The sequence below is a fragment of the Pseudopipra pipra genome, chromosome 1, assembly GCF_036250125.1.
Source record: "Pseudopipra pipra isolate bDixPip1 chromosome 1, bDixPip1.hap1, whole genome shotgun sequence".
NCBI classification, from domain to species: Eukaryota; Metazoa; Chordata; class Aves; order Passeriformes; family Pipridae; genus Pseudopipra; species Pseudopipra pipra.
In genome coordinates this window covers 67,075,495-67,094,163 of record NC_087549.1, presented here as the reverse complement: position 1 = coordinate 67,094,163, position 18,669 = coordinate 67,075,495, and the positions used below count along the sequence as shown (strand labels likewise).

The 18,669-nt window shown below is 39.5% G+C and overlaps 1 protein-coding gene across 3 annotated transcripts in view; it reads right to left on the bottom strand.

Annotated features, from left to right (window-relative positions):
* TMEM245 (transmembrane protein 245) overlaps window positions 1-15,144 on the bottom strand; it is an 81,732-nt gene extending 66,588 nt beyond the window's left edge. For all 3 annotated transcript variants that reach the window (XM_064660046.1, XM_064660049.1, XM_064660050.1), the window contains exons 1-4: window positions 14,074-15,144; window positions 4,332-4,449; window positions 2,971-3,072; window positions 1,982-2,089 (exon numbers count right to left, since the gene is read on the bottom strand). In XM_064660046.1, the coding sequence (XP_064516116.1) occupies window positions 1,982-2,089; window positions 2,971-3,072; window positions 4,332-4,449; window positions 14,074-15,129 (1,384 nt within the window). In that variant the 5' untranslated portion in view covers window positions 15,130-15,144. The remainder of the gene's footprint in view (window positions 1-1,981; window positions 2,090-2,970; window positions 3,073-4,331; window positions 4,450-14,073) is intronic.
* Window positions 15,145-18,669: the final 3,525 nt, after the last annotated feature.

Genomic DNA, 18,669 nt, shown 5'->3' with positions numbered 1-18,669 from the left:
TGAATGCATGGTAGTTCTTTGAATATAAAAACAACAAAAAAAGCAAATTTTCAGGCTGTCCTATTAAGACGCATTCTTTTAATTTAGACAATACGTTCTTTGTCATGTCAACTTCTTGCTGTCATAAAATTTTGAATTATTCTCATCTCCAAGAAGAAAAAAAAACAGCAGCATTAACAGAGAGTTGTCCACATCTTTTCACAATTTCAAGAGAAAAATATTTTTATGTGCATTTTTTTTAAGAAATCAAAGAAGCAGAGGGTAAAAGGGAGAGTAAGAGTCATGAATACATTTAAGGATTTCAGTATCTATCATAGCCAAAGCCAACAAGACAACAAAATCTTTCCTAAAAAGTACTGCAGTGCTATCTGCTTCATAAGCTGCAGACTCCTCCTTTGCTGTATATTGTGGAAACTCCTGGAATACCAGGAAGGACCACTTGGACCACCTGCACTGGTATCATTAAACTCCTTGCCTCCAGTACAACATACCAGTATTAGACAACAAAATATGGAAAAACATGAGTGTTCAGAAAAAACTATAAAATCAACACAGCTTATTTCCCCGCACAGTCTTTCAATGAACAAATTTAAGCCTCATGGAGAACAGTAAAAACCAAGTATTGATTGTTCTACAATTGATTTAGTATAGTATAAGGAGAACCAAAAAAGTTGTAGGTTCTTAAGCCTGTAGGTAAAACCTTTTGCTGTACAAGAATAATGTTTCATCACCATTCACAAAAGATCCAAACCAAAGATGGCCAAAGTTATGCTTAATATATCACAGAATAGAATGCTAATTTCCAACAGACTGTTGCAAAAGTATTTTAACTATTGTTAGGAGTTAACAGGAAACTCCACATTTGTTCTTTTCCTGCTGTGCAGGAAAACAATAACAGAATTTGCAAGACAAAAAGACCCATCTGGTTAACTGTTTCAAGAAGATAAGTCGAAAAAACATTCACTATAAAAGACACTTCTTTAAAACTGCTGTAGTTTTCTTAAAAACAGAACAAAAACTGTCTTAAAGAAGTGAAAAAATTAAAACTGGTAAGTTAAAAAAAAAGCAAAAAAGAACACAACTACTTACATAGCCTGTTTTTTTTTTGTTGTTGCCTGTTGCTTGACCAGATTTCAAAATTCAACTCAAAAAAAAACAAAACAAAAAACTCATTTCCAAAATTAAAGATGATATTTTGACTATAGTCATGTAAAATGTAGAAACAAAAGTAAGAAAAGAGTAAGTTGTCTAAAGCTGCCCTTCTCACATTTAAAAAAAAAGTTTTGGAATTTCACTTTCTCTCAAGTTGAATGATCTGTTTGGTCTACTTGCAGGAAATGGACAAAACTTTTTCCAGAGATCTCAATAATAGCTTAATTTTCTAGTATAGCATTCCATCAAAGACGAACCCAAAAATGATGGTAAGGTTCAAAAGCAGTGATGGATATCTAAACACCTTCTTTGCAACTCTTTCAAGCCAGTTGTGTCATTGCAAGTGAAAGTATAATGTGACTCAAGCTATAATGTCAAGTAAACTTGCCATAGGAGGGACTTTGATCACGCCATGGTTAAAGTGGGTTTTTTTCTCACTATGATGTATACAAAAATTATTCCAGTCTGTCTGTACCTGGTGGAAAAACCCAGTTATATCATGTAACTGCCAACAAATCAAAAGGCTATGAAAACAAAAAAAATAATAATAAAGAACAAGAAAAAAATCACTGTAAAAAAAATCCAAAACCATAATAAATCCTTCTAAATGTACAGACAGCCACACAAACTATCCTTTGCAAGACAGCTTTTATTTTATCATCTTCTTAACATTTTTAAAAACAGATAAATCTGGTTCATAAGGGAAGTTTAAATGTACTATTTTGGACAGAATTAAGCGATAGGGAATATTTTGAAATTTGTTCTTAATTCCCTCCAATTTCATGTCTTTAGAGCAAATTCAAATGTTTCTTACAGAGTATTCAGTCACCTGAGGGTTGGGAGGAATGTTCATTATTAGACTCATCTTCTGTCATTGAAATTGCCATGGCAATTGTTGAAGCAGCAATGGAAATCATCTGACCAGGAAGCTCTGCCCCTGTAAAATATATATGTGTATGTAAATAAAGAAAAGCTTAAGTCTTAACATGTTTTATTTTCTGTTTGATACCCACTGAAGCTGTCAAGAAACAGAAATTATATGGATAGACACTGTTATTTTTTAGTATGCATTATAAGTACTCAGTATGACCAAACAGGAATGAGTGCCATTAATTTTAGTATTAAACACAATTTTTGGTGCCAAAACTCAAAACCACTTATTTGCTTAGTGTTTTTCTTGCTAATGAACTGCTACCAACCAAATAATTTGTAGGTGCTGGCAGTCTGATCATTCAAAAACTTTTTATACCAGTTAATCAATTTTACTAACCAACTAAAACAGCAAGACAGGAAAAAAGGTTTCTTCACCAGGAACAACTGATGTTTATTTTTTGCAAAACTGACTCACAACAGGCAAAACCTATTCTTCCAAAGTCTTAACACAAACCATTACTTTAAGAAACTGGTATTTCAAAAATGAATTAATGGATATAAGAAACCTCCTGAATGGAGTTGTCTCAGTTTCTCTCATACTCAGTATTATAGGAGCTACTAAACCCGTATTGCTCATTTCTTTCAAAATTATCCTCTGATTTCAAAAATCATGGGCTACGTTTATGCTTGAAACTCAGGCTTAATAATGAGTCACTACTTTACCATAGTAAAGAAATATCAGTCCATTGTAATCATTTTCTGTAAAGAATTAAAGATTCACTTCATCTCTAGTAAACCACTTTGAAACAAACATACTAAAAATCTCATAGTAAATTCTTGAAATCCATGTGCTATTGAATTTACAGGGATACGGTCCAGATTCTTTCACATGACTTTACAGAACTTTTGCCTCCAACAATAAAAGAAACAGTGATTTGTCCTTACCAGAAGACTCCTTTCCATTCTGCTGTTCGTGCAACATGCCTACAGTCATCAGAACAACTATAACCAGAAATACAGGAATTCTCCAGGAACCTGCCACAGAAGCTGAAAGATACAGTGTTGGGATTTGGTTTTTTTACAAGAAAAATGACACCATTAATAAACTCTACATTCAGCAAAACCTGGAAAGGTACCACATCAACCAAGAACAACCTAGGCAAAGACTAAGAAGTGTCTTAAAACAAACAAGTTTTCCATATGCAAGAAAAGGAAGAATAGAAAACACAGGTGAACAAGTTTCTCAACGAATAAATCAAGTTGTTACTGTTCCTAACTTAAGTGAATTTAAACTACGCTGATACAGAAAACAACTTTAAAAACAACTTGCAAAATCACATGAAAATACACACAAAATGAAAATATTTTAGATAGGAGGCAGATCAAGTTCCTCCCTAAAATGTGTATTCGTGTTAGATCTCCACAGAGTGGGATAGAGCAGGGCCTTCTTAGGCTTTGGCTATTCACCCCGTACTTCCAACAAACACAAGACCGTCAAAATTTAAGCAAATGCAAAGAGACTATGTGTAGCTTAAAACCTCAGGAAAGCATCCCCACACGGTCAGAACAACCCATGAAACCTGCTGCTAAACCAAAGCAAATCATAGTACGCTGTGAAACCTTCTATCATGGTAGTCTTCTATTATTTGCATGATATTTCCACCATAAACTCTGCTATGAGAATATAAGCTGATAATCTCTCATATTTAATGTGCAACGTAAATCTAAAATATTACTATAACCTTATATTTGCATTAACAAATTATATAGATTACTGGCAAATGTATTTTATATTGCTGATATCATCTTGACAAGCTTATTGACTACTGATAGAATTATTTTTTTTTTTTTTGCTTCTACTACTACTATTAAACGCATTTTACAGCTTCAGCCTTGGTTAATAGCAGGCTGTCAACACAATAATAATAATACCATCACAAGTGAAAGTCTAAAGTCACCTACACGTGACTGTAGCCTTTCCTCAATGGCAAGGAGTAAGTATCTGGTCCATCTACCAAATAAGGGAAAACCGTGAGAAGTACAAGAACTTTTTCTCATGGAAAACCATGAGAAGTACAAACTAGGTAGGAGGAGCAGAAGACATATGTTGCTCAGCATCTTGATACCTTCCCATTCCCTACTCCAATGTTCCCTTCTGGACACATGCAGCCAGAATTACTGAGCAGAGAAAACAGTGTGCACTTCAGCCAGGACTCCATTGTACAGATTCACCAGGAAAGCAGAGGAGGAGCTTTGTTGACAGAACCCCCACGAATGCATCGAAATAATGACTTCTAGTTACTCACCTAAGTGAAAGAGCAGCATAATCCAAACAGGAACAGAGACTGCTTTTAAGTAACGTTCAGTGCTTATATTCCACTTGAATGAAACCATCAGAAGGTAACCAACTACCAGTGTCCATATCTGTGAGAAAAAGATACACATAGGTATGTATACACAGATGAAAATAGAGCTCTGTTGTACTCATGTATGTGTGTACACACATGCGCACCCCTCATAACTGCCATACAGAGAGGACTGAACTCAGCTTCTCAGTCTTTAAGAAGCCCACATTTCAATTAATTACAAGAGTTTTTTTCTCCATGCAGGAGAAATATAAACTCAGTGTGAAGCGTAAGGGCAGGCTAATACGGTTCTAACATGGGGGGTATAGATGCTTTGCTGGGCACAAACCCCAAAGGAAGGTGATCAAGCAACTACTCTGGAACTATTATCAAAAGGTGAGAATCTAAATGAAACAGGGTCATCAGCAGCACCCATAGGGCCACGAGAAGACGGAGCACAGCACCACTCGTTTCAGCACAGTTTGCCAGCTCCTGCGTTCCCATCCAAAGAGACAAAAGGGGCTTTACGCCAAAGAAGCCATTAGGAAGCAAGGGAAAAACTGCTGTTCCTCAGCAGTGTTCATCCACAAAACAGAGATGCCTTTAAATGACTTATAACATGTAAATTTATCACATATTTAACTAAAAAAACCAAGGAGACAAGAAGGCATCAGCGGCAGCATATCAAGAAACAGAAGCGGTCATTTTGGGTTTGCTGCTTCTAACTGCCTTCTACAACTTTGCTTATCAGATAACTCACAATACAGAATTCTAATTATGAATCCTGACATGAAGAATTTGAGCTTGAAAATGCTGAAAAAAAGGAAGCAGTGGCAACAGGAAGTGAAAAGCTGCTACTCAGGAGAAGGTATGAAATAAAAGAAGCACAAAAACCTGTAAAAATAAAGACTCAGTGTTGCATTCTTAAAATTAATAAAGACATTTCTGGCTCAAATTCAACAACTATTCCCTATCCATAACCAGTTAAGCCCACCTTCAAATTTACACTTATAAGTCCATAAATCCCAATGCATTTTTAAGAGAATTTCTATTAACAGCATTTGCTGAATCAGACATCACTGTAAGAAGTAAGAATGCACAGGCAGAGATACAGAACAAGTAATAAGGTAGAACACAAAAAGAGTTTTCACCTCTTTACCTTGCACTATCTGCCTCATGCTGAAGATGCAAGAGTCCCTGTGAAAAGCAGGTTTGTACAACTACTTCCATTTATTTAACTGGTGTAGAGGAAATCTTAATTGTACTGAATCAAACAGACAAGCAGTCATGGTCTCTGGTAACTTCAGAGGGAATGATCACAAACGTAAAGTAATTTAAAACCGCTTAAGATATGTGAACAAAGGTATACCCTTTCCATACCAATCTTTCTAAGCAAAGCAGATTGCTAACTTTTTTCACTGCTATCTAGCTCTAGCTTTTCATCAACACAGCTCCAAATAGCTTATGGCCAAGTGTGGACTCAAGACAAACGTTTAAAACTAATATAACCCATGGACATTAAGACTAAAGTCATAAACAAACAAAAATTTTTATTGGAAATGCACAGCAGCACTCCTTTAACAGCATAGGTTTGTAACGAATTCACTCAGAAGGCATTTGCAGCACAGCTGTAATTGCAAGAGGTAACTCATCACGAAGATGCTATCCTACTTGCTAACATCAGCTACATAGCACCTTTGTATGATAAATCTTCCAGCATCAAGCAGATTTTTCTCTTTAGTTTTTAAATTTAATGACAAATTACAAATGGGAGACTCAGTATGTTCAGTAATTTAAACTGCCTGAATAAAACCAAGCCAAAAGTAGGGGGCTAAGAGGGAGTAAGACTGTTTAACAGCCAACAAAGCCAAACACATTGCACTTCTAGCCATGCATGTAGCTGAACATCACAGGGTTTAGGTATTCAATAATCTTTTGTGTTGTAAGTTAAAATAATTGACCAGTTCTCATTTCTGAAAGCTTAGCAAATGACCCAAGTAAAAGTATTTATTTCTACTGAATAGAGAGTAATAGCTTACTTTAAAATAAACAAGTTGCCTTGTTCCTAAGATCAAACAATAACAATCCTGAAGCAGTGTAAAAAAGCCTATGTAGTCAACCGACTGGTGACAGAAGTTTAATTTCAGTGACACTCTTTATTGGTTGATGTGATGGCCAGGCACTTTCCTACACTTCAAGAATCACTGCACAGGAACTAGGGTAGCCTACTTCCAACAATTCATAGTTGAAAGCAACTGACAAAGCAAATTAACCTAAATTGACTCGGACTAGGATTTCATCCCATACTGACTTGGCAATAGCATACTTTTTTTTTCTTAACTCTTTAAAGGCATATTACATAACCTTTCCCACTTTTTCAGGATGGTCTCCAAAGGTTTTGGCTTCAAGAGCATGAGAATATAAATAGCCTCTTTACTATTATATGTCCTTCTCAAGAACTGACATAATTGAAACAAAAAATAAAAGATATTGACTACTTTCATTAACATTAAGCTACTTCTATTATTGTAATGAAACTGGAATTGATAAAATTCTATGCTAGACCAAAATGTCTATACATTTGATTTAAAAGAGTATAGAGCTAACCAGGTAGCTAATTCATACATTTCAGACTTCACAGAATGCATTAGCTACCATAAACTATTGATTTATCAAGCTGTAGTCAGTTTGCAGATGCCTGTTTCACCATGTACTCTGAGATTTTAAATCACTACTCAATCACAATTGTTATTTACAAATGTTATCTTAATTGTGTGAACAGACAGTAAAGACCTCATTTTTCACATCTCCTTTGTATTTTGTAGCATCCCTCACATATTGAACAAAATGTTGTTTTGCTTTTGAAGTAAAACCGCCTGCTTCCCTGAACAAATAGACGTAAGACTGCAGTTCTTGGATTTTGGCATCTATTTCTGTGTTAAAGTGGTAAATTTAAGAGGCCAGATTTAAAGATGCCTTAGACAAGTCTGAAGGGCTTCAGTTCTCTTTAAATTGCCAACTGGAGGCAAAATTACACCATAGAAAGATTAAGTTTTTATGTTAAATACAATCATCTGCTTCAGTGATTTTTCTTTTAAATTTTAGTTTTGAAAAGTCTAAGATTCATCAGAATGACCATATCACCAACGTTACTGAAAGTCTGTTTCCCGTTACTGTTCAAGCTGAAAGATTTGAAAAGCTGAGCCACTCGTTTGGCCTTGGCATCAGTTTTCAAGAACAAACTCAAACTCAACTTTTGACAACATTTATATTGATTTATATTGGAGAGTAAAATCCTTTATCTACACGGTTCCCTCCCTTTCTTTCCTATCAACAAGTTAATCTCAAAGAGGGAGGTTTAACAGATGAGCTCATTTAATAGCTCACTGCTACTGAAAGCGGCAGTTCATTCTCTCTTACTGCCAGCTGGGCAGTCCCACCTCTTCTGCACAACAGTTTTAACATTCATCCAGCCAGCTCAAGCTCCCTAAGCTCATAAAAAAAACAACTATCTGTAATTCAGTTATAGCAAAACAGGCTCACAGAAATATGACAGGGCAACTGAAGCATATGTCAGAAGTGGGATAAGCAAGAACAGCTCTTCACTGGTAGCAAAGCTGCTGGAATGATTTAGTCTTTCTTGGAATGTTGCCCCAACAACGTAACATATGGCAGCAAACACATTTCCTACCTGCTTCATGTGCCTTTTCAGGCAAATGGTGTGATTTTTGGGGTGGTCCTATGCAGGGCCTGGAGTTGTACTTCAATGATCCTTGTGGCCCCCCTCCAACTCAGGATATTCTATGATTCTATGAACCACCCCACAGTAAACACAACAGTGAAGACTGAGAAGATTGACTAACAGCTACTTCTTTTGATATATGCCCTGCCAACTTTCCAAAATTTTTCAGTTTTTAACAAGTCAGGACCTACTAAATGAGGTGTTTCAACTCTCGTTTTCTAGTTGCCCACAGTCTCCCTTGGCCATTTTGAAGTGGTATTTTTTTCCAGGCTGCTCTTTTCAAGTTGAAAATCATACAGCAACGTTTTTAGGGTTTGGTTTATGTTTTGGTTTGTTGTTTGTTTTTTAATTGAGATTTAAATTTAAAACTGCTTGATGAAACTACAGATCTAATTAAATTGCTTTCTATTTTCCAGTTTGTTTCAGCATTTTGAACCAAGAAAAAGGCCCTAACTACCTCATCACTTCCTTTTAGCATTTTAAAATAAAATTTTCATTTGAAAATAGAGATTTTCATTGGTTTTTCTTAAAATAGAAAATCCTTATAAACACATGGACTACACATTAACACAGTGCTTTCTCAAACTTTTAGAACTGTGCTGTAGCGCAAAGCTGGTTCAAAGAAGTGATTTCATGATAGAAGTTCATCATTTCTATATCTTCCTCCTCAGCAGTGATGAAGGCTGGCAAAGGAAAACAAACCTACCACAGAAGCTGAGCAGAATACTGTTGGACTTGAAAAATGCAGCAACACACAGCATTAAACCAAACTGTGTTTGCCTTCAAAAAAATCAGTGTTTTCTTCAGCTTTGTGTTCATTTGAAAATGGTTTTATAAACAATATAAAAGATAATAAGGAGGCGGGTGATGAATTATGAAAATGTCATTTTGACTCCAATTTTCAGAAAGAAAATTAATTTTAGGTTGCTATACTGCATATTCCTTAGTACACAAGAGGAAATATCCCACGGTGTGTAGAGTCTGGCAGAGTAAGAATGTGTAACTGTCCTTCATTCAGCATGGAGAAAGCCTTTGTCAAACAGATCAAACATGTGAGATGTTTGATCATCATCATTTTTGTTCACCTCAGAGCAAAGTCAACCACCTCTTCCCTTCACTAAGGAAGCCATCATTTACCTAAAGGTTCTAAGTGAACACAAGTAAGTTATTCCTTGCCCCAGGTCCAAAGGACTGGAACAGTGCACCCATTCTGTTTGTTCTAAAACCCCCAACTTTGACATATACCCATGTCAATATGTTTGGCATTAAAACACACAGACTACTAAACCACATGAAACAGAAACATAGTGTTGACTGAGATCACCCTTTTTTGAAGGGACAAAAGTACGAACCCATAACTGAAACCTGGGGGGGGCAAACTGACCATCAAAATCTACACCGGCACACATGGGTTAAAAGTATTTTCAATGTGTCCTGCAACGTTTCCTACACTGTGAGTTTAAGAAAGAAAATATTAAATATAAGATATCCAGAAGATAGCAGTTATGGATGTCGAAAATATTTCTCCCTTAACTCACTTCTCCTGTCTTAATACAAAAGTTACTTATGAGAAACTCACAATAAAAACACTATTTAGAAATCAAGCTTACCAAGATTCACTTGCAAAAAGAGGTTTTACGAAGTACATCAAATTCTTTCCCTGCAGACAGAGTACCACTCTCTGACAACCTTTCTGGTGACACTTTTGCAAGAGATGGCTCCTCAACATACACAGCTTCTTCACTTTCTTGTTTTATTATATAGAGTACAGTTAAAATTTTGCTGGACAGTTCCAAAATGATCATTTATTTCAGAGGTGGTAGAAAAAGAAACATCCTTGTGTTCAAATACATATAAATACCAATAAATAACTAATATTATGTAGCATATATCATTAGGCTTTAGGCTAGTGTCAGCTTAGAGTTTGGGGCTACAGCTCATGCATATAAATCAAAACAAGCTCCTAAGCCTCTTTAAGAAAGGTACTTCACTGCATGCTCCTCCAAAACTGAGGGTGGGTGTGGAAGGGAAAATCAACAGTAGAAAATAAAACATTATCAATATCTCAGACTTTCCCTGCCGCTCCTCATCATGTGAGGAGCGGCAGGGAAAGCAGTCACATGTGGTCTCTACACAGTTTATCTCTACCAGGTTGTGAAAATGAGCCAAAACCTGTGTTTTTGGTAAGATGTGTTTACAGTCAGTACCTGTATGTATGATTTATAAGCCAAGATACCATAATAATAAAGGATTATAAACAGTGGAAAGAATACTTAAGAACTTTTTCAGGTGTTGTTTGGGGGTTTTTTATGCTGGGCAAATTTTAGAAACCTGCAAGCCTGCTTTAAGAAGAAAGAGAAGGAAAAGAAAAGCTACCCAAAACACTCAAAAAATAGAAATTGTATGCACATCAAAAATCAGAACTGTGTTTTTCCCATTTGTAGCTATTCCCACATTATGGTCAAACTATGGTCAAACCCTTTTTTTTGCTAGAAGAAGAACTGCCACATTAGGCGAACTTGACAAAACATAGATGCTTTTCTGCCTCCACAGTAAAACTGTGGAAGCCAAACATCTCAGAGCATGTGACTCAAAGCATTTGCCAGGAAGTATGCTTGAAAATTTCAGTGTGGAAGGGCTACTTAGGGACTGCTGACATCTAGTGCCAACACAAATGGAGGTTTCCCCGGTGGATGTCTTTGATAGATTCCTTCATGAGGAACAGTCCGTCCATCGGCCAAAAGAGACAACACATACTTCGACAATATTCCAGTGTGGAAATACCATGGAAAATGGTGTTACAAGATTTGCCCAGCACTGTAGTAAGGATAAGATTGTTTAAGTCCTCTAACTGCATGTAAACCCTAGAACAACACGAGCTGTAGCTAGTACAATTAGAGATATAAAAATACACTGACACACACATAGGAGTACACAGTTCTGACTCTGACCAATAACTTGTGACAAACCAAGGAAGAAAGGCTGGCCAGCAGAAAAAGATTTTGACAGCCCTGTAATCAAGTTCACTACAGAGAATTCTGCCCATTATGATTATATCAAATTTAATTTACTAAGATGAACTTCAGAGGCAACACAGAGCAGCTGTATAATTCTTTACATCTGCTTGGATCTACTAACTATCAATTTTCCAAACAAATACGAGCATGTGAGCTCTTCTAAAAACAAAATAAAAAAATACAACTAATAGCTGGCATCTGCTACGTGTAAAATGTAAGCCTAAAGGAGTTTAAACTCTTGCCACAAAGCAGAATAATCTCCCATACCTTAGATACAGTGCTGGACACAGGCATACTTCCTACAAAACTAGGGCAACAAGGCCATCCCAGGTTAGTCTTCAGAAGGTATGCTACCTGTAAGGGTAACCACACTGAAACTGCTGCAGCATAAAAGCATGTAGGGGTATATTCAGACCACTATAGGACAAACTCCTCTCCTTTCCAAGAAAGAAAAGAAAGAGTAAAACATTCCCATTTCCTGTTATATGTAACTGAAGTTCGTGTAGGGCCCTCTACATAAGGCTCCTGCAAACAACCCATAGAGAAGGCTAGAGTCAGAGCAAGGAAATTATCTGGAATTTTTAACCAGCCTCTAAATTTAAGGCCCAGCAGACTACTACATTTCTTGAGCAAGCTTCTTCAAAGCTGATGGAGGAACTGTAAAGCACGAAGGGAAAGAAAAGGAGACCATGAGAGTGAGATGCTTGTAAACTAGCTTAAGATCTTGTTCTTCAAATGCAGTGTTTTGCAATCACCTATCAAACAATCTAATCATGGAGGTACCCAAGATTGCAAATTCCTAAACTGCAGGTGAGACTTAAGAACCACAGACAGGAAGGAAAGTAGCCACTTCCAAATCTTTCACTCATCAACACTATGAATGGCTTTTCCAGATTTGAGGACAACAGGACAAGAAAGCTCTTTAACATACTGGTGCCAAGATATAGTTTACCATGTCATTATCACATGCAATTGCTGCATTTGAAGAACAGGGGTTTTTTTCCTGGAACTTCAGAGGAAAATTTCTGTCTCTGTATCATGGCCTAGTAGATAACATAAAAATACCTTTCATTAGAGAACACCAGAGTAGTATTCCAAAAACGCATAATTCTCACGATAGGCATCCACTCACTTCTCTAGTACAACAGAGGGAATCAGAAAGGAACAAGACAATCATGCATACAGAAGGAACTGTGGAGGATTCAGATCCCAGAAAACAGTACAATGGAGCAACCAACTCATAATATTTGAAATTCCTATGCAGCTAACAAGCAGAACATATGCATGTAAATAGCATCCTGCAATGTAACATGGCAAATAAATGGCTTTAAAATGCTTAACTGAAGTTAAAGCTGACAGTATGAACTGATCCAGCTCAGGGCTCCTCAGTAGAATGGATAAAATTAAGTTATCCTGCTACAACTCTGAGATAATGCAAATCTAGTAACCACAAAATTAAAAAAAACTGGAATAGGAATACACTGCAAAGTATATAGATGATGCTAGGCTGAGTTGAGGTTATTTACAAAGAAAAGCCCACAGTTTCTTTCTCATAAAGAGAAAGAAACATAGGCAGCTTGCTTAGAAAGCTACTGCAACTGGTTTGCTTAGGGAAGTCTATGGCCAGTTACCTGGACACAAACACAAAATTTTCCGAAGGAACTCAAGCCGGAAGAGTTCTGGGAGCTTACTGTCTTTGGCCTGGTTAAAATCTTACAGCGGTTCAATGAACACAAGCATTAAATCAGAAACACCAGTGCAAAACCAAAGCATCAGAGACTGTGAAACAAAGTTGCACTGAGCATGCACAGTGCATTACAATCATAGTTATGAGGTTAAATCAGTGCAGCTTCCTTTAGTGCCCTGATATTTACTCAGTGTAAGCATGGCTTAATTAACAAAGTTTTAATAAAAGCCTGGACTTAGTCAGGTCAGTTAGTGTAGCAATATCACCGATTTGTTAAAAATAAAGTGGGTGGGTTAATGCAAAGAAAAATCTTAAACTTATCAAGTAAATTGTGTGGCAACAAATCAGTTTCCCATCAGTACCAAGCCAGGCTTAGATTCTACAACTACTCAACTGAAGATAAACAGAGTTGTATCTTGCCTCTTTATAAAGAGAGAATGTGTCTCTACCTACTCAGTCTCAATTATGCTTCTGAGGACAAAACAGACCATAAACACACATCCCCTGACATCTTCCAGCATATGACAACACTTCAAAACAGAAAGCCAAGAAGATCTCTTCCTCCAGTGTCTACCTTCAAGAGACAAAGCACATTCTTCAGCCTATTCTATTCACACTAGAAATAGTTCAAAATATCCTGTCAGTACATTCAGAAAAACTATTACCCAAGGGGGTGGGAGTATTTTGTTGCTTTAAAAAATAGAGCAGCTTTTAAAGTCTTTGATACCAAGCAATCTGAGCATGCAATTGGACATCAGTATTTAAGAAGAGTTCATCTTACTGATCTTCAATGCTTTCACATATCCATTTGCTTCTGATACGTAGTATTTTTTGCATTTTCAATTATAACTAGCAAAGTGTAAATGAGTTCTGCCAGAAGTTTTAACTAGTCTACTTACTGAACAGAACAGGGAAAAGTAGTCTCCCAGACTTTGTTACCGTAAGTAACATTTGACAGTTAAACAGCTTTACTTTTTAACGTTCAAATTGAGCTTGCACCGTTTGGTATTTTAAGAACAAAAAAAACCCCCAAACAACCCAGTACACTGAGGGACAAGCCTTAAGGTGCCTTCCCCGCCGCCAGGTCACTTGTGGAGCTGAGCTGAGCTGCCATTTCACAAAACTTTAATACACACCTTAGAGCTCAACAAGCCTCGATGTTTGCCCAAGAACTGGGCTGAGTCACTTTTGACTTAACAGCATCTCCAAACTGGGGCACGACTAAACCACGGGTGCGGAACGCCGACACTCACTCACCCACTGGCTGCTGAAGTAGTCGAGCCCCTGGCAGATGAGGCGGGCGGCCTGTGCCAGCAGCACCTGCACACCCAGGGAGCTGCCCAGGCAGTACAGCCCGTAGAGCAGCGGCCCGCCGGCGCCCAGGAGCAGCAGGAGCCGCCGCCGCCGCAGCACCTGCTCGCCCAGCGCCTCAACGCCGTAGTTGGCGAAGCAGATGGGCAGGAGGAGGGCGGCCAGCAGCACGGGGGTGCGGGAGCGGTGCAGGCGGCCGAGCCAGCGCCGCCCCAGCGCGGTCAGCGAGGTCTTGAAAGGGTGCAGGAAGGTGCCGCAGAGCACGGCCCAGAGCAGCGGCCGCAGGAACGCCTCCAGGATGAAGTACACCAGGACGGCGGCGCCGCAGCACAGCCCCGCGAACAGCAGCGCCCCAGTGTTGTAGAAGGCCTGTTTGATCGGCTTCTCCAGCCGCGGCAGCGACATCCCCGCCGCCCCGCCCGGGCCGCCCAGCGACAGCCGCGGCATGGCCGCACCCGCGCCCTCCGTGCCGGGGGACCCGTCCGACCGCCGCTCCTGCATCGGCGAGGCCGGAGGGGCCGCGCCGGGACCCGCGTCGGGACTCGCGGCCGGAGCCGCGGCCGGAGCCGGCGGGGGCTGTGCTGTGCTGTCAGCCATGGCACAGCGCGGGTACGGGCACCGGCCCCGCTGCCAGCGGGCGACGCGCAGCTGCCGCGGCGGCGGGCGAGGGCTTGGAGCGGGGCCGGGGCTGCCGGGGCTGAGGTGGCGGAGAGACGGCCGCGGCTGAGGTGCCGCCGCCGAGCGGCTCCGGGCACGGCGCGGGCGTGCACCCAGCCCGGCGGGAAAGGGGCGGTGCCGGCCGGGAAGGGTGCTGGGAAACGTAGTTCCGCTGCGGGAGAGCTGGCGGCCGCGCTCACTTCCCCCGGCGGCAGGACATGAGGGGCTGTCCCGGGGGCCCTTATCCCGCCGAGCGCGGGCCGGGGCTTCCCGGCGCCTTCCTGACGTTTGCTGAAGAAGGCGGCCAAGGGCGGGAGCGTGGAATTGCCCAGCAGCTTGCTGCATATCCTCATCCCCATCCCAGAAGTGCAGCCCTGTCGCTGCTGCTTCTTTAAACACTTTCCTATCCCTACTGCTGCTCTAGTCTCGGGGAGCGGAAAATTCGGAGCTTTGGAGTGTCATTCAGAGCTTTGGAGTGTCAGTTGGAGAGCAAGACCGGTTAGACTATCTGGAGAATTCTGTCTTGTCTGAACATGTTCTGGCACCAAATCATTTAACAAGGAAGCATCTGTGCTTTCACTGGGAATCAGGCCCACTGAAAAGGTAGTTGTTCTGTCTGGTTTTTTAGATCTGACATTTGTGATATTTGGCTGCATCAAGTGCTATTTGCAAATAATCTATTGAGGAACTAATTTCCTGCAGCTGGCATACACCAGGTCTCTGAGTCCAGACATAATAGCGACAGCTAACATTTTACAGGTGGTCTAAATGCCTCTCTAATAAATACACTTGGTTTGAGCAACTTTTGCATGGGTTGAAATCCGTGATACTTGAACTAGCTCAGTGCTGGCACTGTGCTACTCACAGTTTTCCCTTTACAGCTTAACACAACCCTTCAGCAGGTACTAAAGCTATTGTTAATGCTGCCATAAAACCCTGAGGGATCTTCCTCTTTCTTTTAAATGAGAGGCAGTGTCTACAACATAGTACTAAGGTCACATACCTCTGAACATGTAAAAAGTCCACATAGGAATTTGTTTTTTTTTTATTTTTATACTTTTAGGGATTTACATGTATGTTTAACCTTATGTAACTTAATGTTAGATCAGAGTCCGCCAGGACTTTGATGAAGCATTTCTTGCATAATGGATATGTTCAAAAGCTAACATTACCCTGAACACAACTGTCTTTAACTTAGAAAGTGGGAATACATCTATTCCTACCCAAGCTTTTTAATGCAGAGCAATACAAAGACAACAGGAAAAGTACAGGTTTTTCCACACGCTTCTTGTAACTGTTGCATCCAGAAGCCCTACGTGGAACTGGGTCCAGCTGGTCTTCCAGAGCTTTCACACTGCAGTCCTGGCTTGTCCGTGCTGCAAATCCTTTCCTGCCAATTACACAGAAGTTCATGCTTGTAAAGGTTCCTCTTAGCTCCTGCAGCTACTTGTTTTCCTTTGCTGAACAGATCACAAGTAGATTCAACAAAGTGCTTTAATTTTATGTATTTATAAACCTACAGGCACTTCGTTTGATCCTGATGGTGATGAGGCATTACAAGCAGTTGTCCGTATGAGAAGCTTTTATTGAACCTTAAACTGATACCATCACTCCCTGCTCTTTGATCAGATAGATCTGCCTCCTGGCAGGGTGCTGAAATAGATATCAAGCACGCATCACTACCTGAACATTTTCTCTCTAGTTCAGAAGCATGCCAAACTCTAATGGCTCATTACAATACATTTTATTGCATTAAAGTTCAATTAGCAAGTGTCAATTAAGATTTACGCAGGGGATAGCAGAGAGTTGAAATCCTTCTGTTAGCTAAACAGAGATGCCATCAAACCAAATCTTCATAGGCACATCCTTATTCCTTTGATTTTTCTTAACAGACTTGGGTAGCCATGTTCTTCAGGAAGAAAAATTAATGTCACCTCTTTGACTTGAGTGAAGCTATAAATATTGATTTACATAAGCTGTGAATTTGGTCCCTACTGTATAAAACCTTTCTCTTCCAATTATAGTGTTTCACTATCCTTTATAAACAACTAAATCTATCATAAAGGAAAAAACAAAACAAAACAAAACCCCAAACAACAATGCAATAAAATAAAGATTTCTAATTCATGTATTACCACCACATGAATACTTAAGAACAGGGACATGACCATAAACATCAGAAAAAAATCTCTGAAGTGACAGCTGAGGGAGGATGCATGATCTTCAATCTTCACAAGACACACCCCAGCCTCTAAAACTTAATTTCACAACAGATTTCAAACAGCAACTGCAGCCTTAACAGCTGGGTTTTGTCTAAGATTTGAAACAGTAAGAGATTTTAGATTAGATGCCCATTTAGGTATAAATTGCACTGATACATTGTGGTTTAGGCATTTTTATGGTCATAGATAAGTAGCACACCTCAGGCTCCTATACTACCAGAAATTCTCCAACAGTCTCTTCAGTTGTATTTTTGCTATTAGCGATTCTTCTGAGGTGAAGAGGGCAGCAAAGGAATGCTTTTGCGCCAGTGCAGAAAAGATGTATGCACCTTAAAGTACACATGTGGTAAGTATTGACAGTCTTTGGCACTCTCCTATGTGGAGGGAAGTATAAAATGAGGTATTAGTAAGAGATAAACTCATAACTTCTGTCTGCTTCTGCACTAGCAGCCATGATTTTGTGCAGTGAAGCCTTTTGAGTCCCCTTCAAGAGACTACAGACACCCCTAGCTCTTTATTCACTTGATGTTCAGTCAACACAGACCACAAGCTGTCTTACACACGATACCAAAATACTGGGTGCCGAGGTGGCCATGAAGCAGAGGAGATAAGACAATGGTGGCAACAGCAAGTTAATCACTATTTACATCCAAAATGATCACATGAAGCTATGAAATAACTCAGAAATGAAGCCACAAGGTGTCAGCACTGGCCTGCGTGTTTAGAAAACAACTTTATCCTGCTTGAGAGATTTTGTTTTAACCTGCGTTACTGAACATTTGTGAAATGTTAACCTCAGTTGAGGTTAATCTCACTTCATTAATTCACCTCAGTTTAATGACAACGTTATACCATCTTCAGATCAATGAAAAATACTCAGTATAAACTACTACAGTTTCGATAGTAGCAGAACAAAAGAAAAAAAATCTTAATGTTAAAGTTAATGATTAAGATAACTTTGTATCTTTATGTCTTCGAATCTTGGTCAGTATAAGAGGGGAATGAAATGCATGGTTGTAAGGCATAGCAGTCAACTGCACGTACACAAAAATGTTTAATCAGTGGAAAAAGCATGCAAATAACACGAGTAAGACCTGTGGACCCAGAGCACTATCTTTCGGGTTAGCCCATGTGATAGCTGTGTGCACGGAACAAGAGCTGGACATACAGAGATCTGAATAACAGAAGAATGTTTTGGATTCATGGGGTTTGTGACAAAAAGCCTTACTGATCCATCAATGGTTACATGCCACAAGATAAACAGAACAGAATTTAAGACCCTCTACTGGGTATATTTAAGGCCTCTATTGATCATGATTGCTTGGACAGTGCACAAGTAGGTGACACTCACGAGATCCATCCTTTCTTGCACCCTGCAACTACAGAGTAGCAATACTACAAACACAACAAACAGACCACACAGTGTAAAAGCAATACATTTCTTGTTGCCCTGAGCCAACTTGTCTTCTCAACCCACCAGAAAGGAGTTAAAATACCTGTTCAAACCTGAGAGATCTCAAAAATCGAAGCATCCCTGTTTGAGAGACTTCTACAGCTGCTTTTGCTTGCTGAGTATGATGGGACTTCCTCCTCTCTGTTGCTAATCTCTAATATAATTTAATTTTCTTCTTGGTCTTCAAAAACCTGTTCTGACTGCTTCAGG